At 40.8% G+C, this 8,602-nt stretch overlaps 1 protein-coding gene across 1 annotated transcript; it reads left to right on the forward strand.

Moving 5' to 3' along the window:
* Positions 1–2,333: 2,333 nt before the first annotated feature.
* Positions 2,334–5,250, forward strand: LOC148009125 (uncharacterized). Its single transcript, XM_087673781.1, has 6 exons — positions 2,334–2,529; positions 2,899–3,414; positions 3,499–3,608; positions 3,858–4,196; positions 4,445–4,811; positions 5,246–5,250. Exons 1-6 carry the CDS (start codon positions 2,334–2,336, stop codon positions 5,248–5,250), a joined length of 1,533 nt encoding a protein of 510 aa, XP_087529907.1.
* Positions 5,251–8,602: the final 3,352 nt, after the last annotated feature.

Consider the following 8,602-nt stretch of genomic DNA (forward strand, 5'->3'; position numbering starts at 1 on the left):
TTACATGCTTTTCCTGCAATGGATATTTATCCTGCAACCACAATATTGCTATTTCAAGACCTAAATGTGCATTCCATGGGGAGTCTTTCTGAGATGTGTGAGCGATGTTCAGCTAAATTGTGGAGACGTGAGGCTCAAGTGCAGGGGTCAATTTTGTTTGGTAAACATTGTTGTCAAAATGGAAAAGTAATGTTGCTACAATTGCAATATCCACCACAACTATTGCATGATTTGTTGCATGGTATGCATCCTCAAAGCAGAGTATTTAAAAATAATATACGAGCATATAATAGTGCTCTTGCATTTGTGTCACTTGATGCCAATGTTGATGAGCTTTTGTCTGTTGTGGGAAATTCTTATACCTTTAGAGTGCATGGCTCCATTTATCATCGTATAGGCCCTTTGATTCCTAATGTGCAACGACAGGAAATGCCAAGATTTGCACAACTTTATGTTTATGATACTGAGCATGAGTTATCTAATCAGTTGGATGTTATGCCTAATTTATTGCCAAACTTGCTTGGGGAGCCAGTCTATGATGCATCAACACAATGCATATGCACAAGCTTTTAGATCCGTGGGTATGCAATTGCAAAACAATCCCTTGCATGATTTGAGAATGACTATTTTTGGGGTTCAACATGCTAATAGACAATACTCAGCTCCAGCGGCTATCATGCCAGGACAAGGCGATGAGAATACTCTTGATCGTCAAGACATACATGTTTATAGTCGAGATGGACGATGTATTGCTATTTCAAACTTGCATAGGGCATATATGCCAATGCTATACGTTCTTCTTTTTCCTATGGGTGAAGATGGTTGGCATGTAAAGGTACCTTATAGTGGTGTTAATGTTCCAATTAATATACATGGATTGTCTAATAAGGACTGTGTTACTCAGATGCAATTTTATGCATTTCAACTACAAGTGTGTGAGGACATTGAGGTGTGCATGTTGCGGGGTGGCCGATTGTTGCAACAATTTATTGTTGATGCTTATTGTAGTATAGAGCAATGTAGGTTAGCTTGGTGTCGTCAAAATCAATCAGTTTTACGCTCGGAAGTTTATAAGGGCTTAGCAGATATGGTGGGAGTGATGGATGATGGGCCGATGGGGATTATTGGTGCCTCTATTGGTAAAAGGGTGGTTTTGCCATCTTCTTTTACTGGTGGGCCAAGACACATGTATTAGTTGTATCACGATACCATGGTTATAGTGTGAAGTAAGGGAAAACCTGATCTGTTTATAACGATGACATGTAATCCAAAGTGGTTAGAGATGAGAGACTGCTTATGCTCATCCTGATTTGACTGCTCAGGTATTCCATAAAAAACATGCTGATATGATGCATACATTGCTGAAAAGGAATCTGTTTGGGAATGTTGCAGGCTATGTTAGTGTGATTGAGTTTCAAAAGCGAGGGCTACCGCATTCTCATACTTTGCTAATTTTGGAGCACCCTTTTAAACCCTCTGAAGCATGCCATTATGATAGATTTGTTTGTGCTGAGTTTCCTGATAGAGCAAAGTTTTCAGCTTTGTTTGAAACTATCTCAAAATGCAATGTCCATGGTCCTTGCGGTGTAATGAATCCCAAGAGCCCTTGCATGCGCAATGGTCAATGCACTAAAAAATTCCCTTGGAGGTTTGTGAATATAACAGCTGTTGATAGCTCTGGCTATCATGTTTATAGAAGACGAGATGATGGAAAGACAGTCACAATAAAGGTGATAATCGATGGATTGTTCCATACAATCCGTACTTGAGTAAAAAATACAATGCACATATAAATGTTGAGGTATGCTCAACGGTGGCAGCTGTTAAGTATTTGTATAAGTATATATACAAGGGACATGATCGTGCAACGATTAAATTTTTTGTTGGAAACTCAAGGTTAAATGGTACGACCTTTCATGAAGTGGACGAGATCGAGAGTTATTTAAATGCACGGTATGTTTCTGCTTCGGAAGCGTGTTGGCGAATATATGACTATGCATTGCACAATGAGAAGCCTGATATACAACAGTTGCAGGTGCACTTGCCTCATGAGAATTATGTGGTGTTTCAAGATACAGTCAATATATCATATGTTATGCAGAATGAAGATATCAGAAAAACTACTCTTACGAAATGGTTTGTGTGCAATCGTATTCATCCAGAGGCTTGAGCTATTTGGTATTAAGACTTCCCCGATTATTGGGTGTGGAATGCACAACGAAAGGTATGGACGAAGAGAAAGAGTGGAAATACATGTGGTTGAATATACTTTGTGCCGCCCACATGGTGAGTGTTATTACTTGCGAATGCTCTTGACAGTGTCTCGAGGATGTATGTCTTTTGATGATTTACGTACTGTTGGCAACGTGGTGTACAACACCTTTAAGGAAGCTTGCATTGCAAAGGGCATGCTAGAGGGTGATGATGAGTGTGTTGTGTGCTTGGAAGAGGCTGCATCTGTACAAACTGGTGCCCAGTTGCGTGCTTTGTTTGCTGCAATTTTGGTCTTTTGTGAGCCTGCGCAGCCTGGTCAGCTCTGGGATAGGTTTATGTCACCAATGGTGGAGGATATTTTGTATAAGTTACAGCTAGAGCATGTGCATATATCTTCTGCAGTTCTACAATAAGAAGCATCAAAGAGGGCTTTATTGCATCTTCAGGATCTTTTGCGACAGCATGGGAGAAGATTGTCTGACTTTGATGGATTGCCAGAACCTCATTGAACAGATTCTCAGTTGTGTGCTAACCCTCTTTTAGAAGATGAACATGCATATGATATACTAGAGCAACGTAGAGTTTGTGTTTGTATGGAGGCAATGTTGAATGATGGACAGAGGGTTGCATATAATGCAGTTATAGGTGCCATTGGTGGAAACTTTGGGGATGTTTTTTTTTTAGATGGTCCCGGTGGGTCTGGAAAGACATTTCTTTACAAGTGTTTGCTTGCTAGGTTGCGCAGTGATCGTCATATAGCATTAGCAACAGCATCATCTGGCATTGCTACTTTGCTTCTGCAGGGCGGTCGTACTTCTCACTCGAGGTTTAAAGTTCCATTGGATCTATGTAATCGATCCACCTGTAATATTCCTGTTCAGAGCGATCTTTCTCAATTGTTCAAACAATCGAGCCTTATTTTATGGGATGAGGCTCCCATGATGCACATGTTTGCATTTGAAGCTATTGATAGAACTTTAAGAGATATTATGAGATGTGATAAACCATTTGGTAGAAAGGTTACTTTCCTTGGGGGTGATTTTAGGCAAATCCTGCCCGTCGTGATGAAGGGCTCCCGTGAAGATATTGCTAATGCAGCACTATGTTACTCTCATTTATGGCAGTATGTTAAGGTGCTAAGGTTATCTGGGAATATGAGGATGTCAACCACTGGTGGTGTAATGGATAATGGATTTATTGGTTGGATTCAAGGGATAGGGGATGGAGTGGGTATTACGGAGAATTGTGATAAGTCACATATTCCATCTAGCATGGTATTGAAAGGGCGCTCTATTGAAACCTTGGTTAATAGTGTGTACGGTGAAGTGTCCACGGTGAGAGACTTTGGGGCATATTTCAGTGAGCGTGCTATACTTGCAGCGCAGAATACAGAGGTGGCTTCTTTGAATCATTGTGCATTGCAATCAATGCCAGGAGAAGTTATACAGTACTATAGTGCGGATTCAATTGCAAAGACGGGTGATAGCTTATTTTTATACTCTATAGAGTATTTAAATACACTGGATCTTGGAGGTGGATTTCCTCCCCATCTATTGTTGCTAAAGATGAATGCACCTATTATTTTGCTTAGGAACTTAAATCCAGCAAAAGCTTTGTGTAATGGTACACGATTGATGTGTAAGGCATTCAATAAAAAGGCGAAAGATGCTGAGATAATAACAGGGACAAATGTAGGGGAACAAGTTTTTATTCCTAGGATCACTTTTATTCCTAGCACCTTGCAATTTCCGTTTGCTATGAGGAGGAGGCAATTTCCTATTCGACTGGCATTTGCTATGACGATTAATAAGTCGCAAGGCCAGACATTGCCTGTTGTTGATCTTTACTTAAAGACACCAGTATTTACACATGGACAGTTGTATGTTGCATTTTCAAGGCTGAAATCCTCATGCGGTGTGAGGGTGTTATTGAATGAGGATGGAAGCATTGTGAATGTCACGACGAACATTGTGTACAAGGAGGTACTTCAGAAGATGCAATGATGTGCATTGCTTTTTTGCAAAGATGCATACGAAGATGAATTTTTTGGAGGATGGAAGATATGCTTGCATTTTTTCAGAGATGTATCTATTGAATTTTGATGGCTTTGTAGTCCTTGCTTGGTGTGTATGTGAAATGGCCTCGAAGCTGTATTCGATTGGCATATACTCGATGGTAATTGAGTATATATTCCCTACACTGTATATAAGTGTTTGCTTGACTTTTGCAGATGCCTACTTCAAGCTGGGGTTATTATCCAGCTTCTGAGTATCAGAAGGAACCACAGTGTAACTTGCGCGCAGTGACAACGCATGATATTATAAGAAGAACGCTTGCAAGGGTCATTGAGCGTTTGTATGATGATATTAACATAGAGATTTTACTTCCAGTTTTTATTGAGGTGGTGGATTATGGGTATACTCAGTGCTTTCGAGTGCATATGGGTGAAGCTGAGCAGGATAAGAGGTTTCGGCGATCTCACACTGATAGAATACTGAGGGGGTGGCTGGTGTATGAATTTAAGGACCTCAGTTGTTTTGTGACGCTACATCAAGTTGTGACAATGCCTGCCAAGTGGTTTGCAAGTGTTAAGCCAGGTATTGTTATTCCAATGTTAAGTGATCTTTGTCAATTGTTGGATGTGTTCATGTTTACGTTGTGGGCTTTTAAAATTTTAGGTGCAAGAAAGAGAGGAAAGACTATCATGTCCCCTGTACCATCACCGGGACGAAGAGTGGCAATGGGACTTGCTTCACCTGAGCATGCTATGTTGGAGAATGGAATTTTTCCCTGTGATTCCTCAAAGAAAAGAAAGCTTCATTTTGGTTAGGCCCCATGGAAAGTTTCAACATTTTTGTAGCATTTGGATGTAGATATATAGGTGTAATCAAGAAGTGGTACTTTGTGGTTTGTTGATACTTGGATTTATGGTACAAAGTTTTCGGCTTTGGAGCAAGATTTGGTTTTGGGCTTTGCTTCACCTATCTGTATTTGATGCTTGGATATGCTTACACTTTGTGGTTCATTTCAGCGTAGCAATGTTATTTCTGATTGTAACATCGAATGATCATGTAGAGCTACTTCTAGCTATTGCGCATAGCAAGTATGGATGCAACTGCAATATTGGTACATGGTCATTACATATATATATATATATATAAGTCTACGTACTCCTAGATGCCTGTTTGGCCTTTTGTACATGCGTGTAAGAGAGAGAGAGAGAGAGAGAGAGAGAGAGAGAGAGAGAGAGAGAGAGAGAGAGAGAGAGAGAGAGAGAGAGAAGGGAGGGAGAGCATGAGTGAATGAGTGTAAATAGAGGAGGGGAGAGGTGTAAAAGGGGTAAGAGAGAGAGAGTAGAGGAGAGGGGTAAAAGAGAGGAGGGAGTGAGAGGTGACAAGGGGGCAGGGAGGAAGAGATAGAGGTTGTGGAGGGAGAATAAAGATAACAAGGGAGGAGGGAGTGAATGAGGAAGAGATAGATGTGAGAAAGAGAGATGGGTAACAGATGGAGGGGGGGTGAAGATAGGTAGGGAGGGGGATAGAGAGAATACAGTAAGGAAGTATATAGTTTCTTGCACTCAAGGATACAAAATATGCATTTTGTATGTCTTTTGTTTATGGTTTGGTGCAATGTTATTTCCGATTGCAACATCCAAGGATTGTATAGAGCTACTTCTAGGTATCATGCAAAGTACATATGGGTAAAGTTTATGAGTTTGGTGTGTAAAAGGCGTTGTATACATATGTGAATCTCTATACATCTAGATGCAAATGCATATCTATCCTTTTATGCATGTGTACATGAGAGAGAGAGAGAGAGAGAGAGAGAGAGAGAGATGTTGAGAATCAGAGTTTGCAGCAGTAGAATGTGTGCACAAGAGGGAGAAGAGAGCTCAAAGTACAAGAATGAAATCTTGCTTACTAAGTTGCTTAGAGTACAACTTGAGTACACTCTCTCACCAATGATAGTGACCCATAGGCTGTTTATATAGCCCTTGCCAGCTAGGGTTAGGGTTTCCCCTGCCCCTAGGGCTATTCACACTCATCTGCCCTTATACTCCCTTGCTTACAGTGGGTTTCTATGCCCATCTTCTAACACCCCCCCTCAATGCCAGGGTGGCATTGGATTACAAGACATGTAAGAGATTCCCCCCCCTTTTTGGGATGCCTTTATAAATCAAGCTTACAAGGTTGTTTTAGGTAGATGATTTAAATAGTCAAAACAGTCGATCTTCAGATGAATTGGAGACATAGTTGGCCACCAATTCTTTGGGTATTTCAGGAGTGTTGGGGCATTTACTAGTGATATGCCCTGTCTTCTTGCATTTGTTACATTTCATCTTCTCGGGATACTTCTTCCAGTAGTTGTTTACAAGATGTCCTTTTTTCTTATAGAAAGAACATTTAGTGAGAACTGTATGAACCAATACTTGTTCACGGGAATTTGAAGTTGCCTGATTGTTGCTGCTTTCTTTGTGGTTCCTCTTTTCTTCATCCAAACAGGATTGAATGGTACTTGCCAAAGTAGGATCTGGAATGTTGGTGAGAGTGGTTACAAGAGTAGGGAACACCTGTTTTACAGCTTTTAGGAGAATAGCAATAGCATCTTCTTTAAGTATTGGAGCTTGTACAGAAGCAAGCTGTGCCATAAGTCCCTTCATATGAGAAATGAATTTTCCAAAATCTTCTCCTGAACGATATTCCAAGCTAAAGAATTCAATTTTAAGGAAGATTTTAGTATTTTTGCCAGTGGCTCCATAGAGCTGTTCAAGCTCATCCCATTTTTCTTTAGCAGTGTTTAGTTGATCAACATGATGAATCAGGGATTCATCTAAGTGTAGCATTATGATTGCTTGAGCACGTTGGTCATCCTCTATATCAATCATATTTGCAGAGTTTACAACTCTACTGCCTTGAATAAGAGGCCAATACCCTCTCTCCATCATTTTGTATTTTATAAGTACCTGCCATGGATGGAAATCATTACCATCAAACTTTCGAATTTGAGGACGGACATCAGTATATGTTGTGGTCATTGGGAAGGTCTTACCACTTGTTAGGACAAGGGCAGTGTCTAGTCCCTTACAAACTTTTCACTGAATGCGGAAGCAAATTAAACAAAGTGAAGTCAAAGTTGCAATGAAGAGAAAGGTTGAAAATCATATAAGTGTAATATTTCAAAGTATGACTTTGGTGGTCCTTTCTTATGTGCAAGCTTCTTCCGTGGTTTAATAGTCTTTTTAGGTTTTAATGAAGTAAACCTAGACTGGACTTCAGGCTCCTCCTTGTGGTACGGCTTAGTGGATGAAGCTTGTGTTGGACACGGTTTATCTATGATCTCAATGCTTGTTGTGCTGATGATTCCGAGGAGAGTATGATGACACTCATGCTATTGATTTCACTGACCAATGTACTTGAGACAAAGTCACTCATGGTATGCAATACACTTCTTGTGCATGATGGTCTATGTGTTAATTTTACACATAACCTTACAACAATATATGAAGAGGAATAAAAAACTCACTGGGTTTTAATGAATGCCCAATAAGCAATTAACCTGATGACTTATGATTAGTGTTAAAAGAACACTATTGTCAAGCTTAGTGAAGTGCTTGAATGGAACCCGGTTGGAAGTCGGTTTCCCGATGCTTGGTGATACCCATTGAGCATGCCCAAGAGCTTTAGACTCTGGAGTAGGGTTCAGAGACTCTGCTTCAGTGATTAGAATCACTGTTAATGAAGCTTAGAGTGTAAAAATGACAAAATGTCAAGCTTGGAGCTTGTTGGCTATGGTTGCCCAAAAAAACACAGTTAGGGTTTGGCTTGTAGCAGCCAGCAGAGGATGAATTTCTCAAAGCCCTCTTAGCTAAGGATAGCCCACTTGGGGGGCTATCAAAGCCCTATGGTGGTAGCTGAGATTGCGTCGCCTACTGCCCGCGTTTCAGCACGAGGTATGCGCCTGCCCAGAACTGCGCCGTTTTTGAAATCCACGCAATGCTGCTCACGACGTCGACCAATCCCGAGGTTTATCACTCCAGGCTGATTCTCCTTGAGGTAGGGAAGAAGTTCCTAGAAGAAAACAGGAGCTGATATGGCCTCCTTTGTCCTCCCCAAGTCCTCCAATGGAGGTAGGTTGCAGGCAGCTATGGAGGAAAGAAGGATAGGATGAAGAAAATGATGGCTCATGTGCACTTAGTGATAACTGATGCTGAGGGAAGTTGAGGAGATCAGAGATGGCTCTGATACCATGTTGAGAATCAGAGTTTGCAGCAGTAGAATGTGTGCACAAGAGGGAGAAGAGAGCTCAAAGTACAAGAATGAAATCTCGCTTACTAAGTTGCTTAGAGTACAACTTGGGTACACTCTCTCACCAATGATAGTGACCCATA

This window comes from Lygodium microphyllum, unplaced genomic scaffold (assembly GCF_053477565.2).
Source record: "Lygodium microphyllum isolate KBCC unplaced genomic scaffold, Lygodium_microphyllum_v1.1.10 scaffold_38, whole genome shotgun sequence".
NCBI classification, from domain to species: Eukaryota; Viridiplantae; Streptophyta; class Polypodiopsida; order Schizaeales; family Lygodiaceae; genus Lygodium; species Lygodium microphyllum.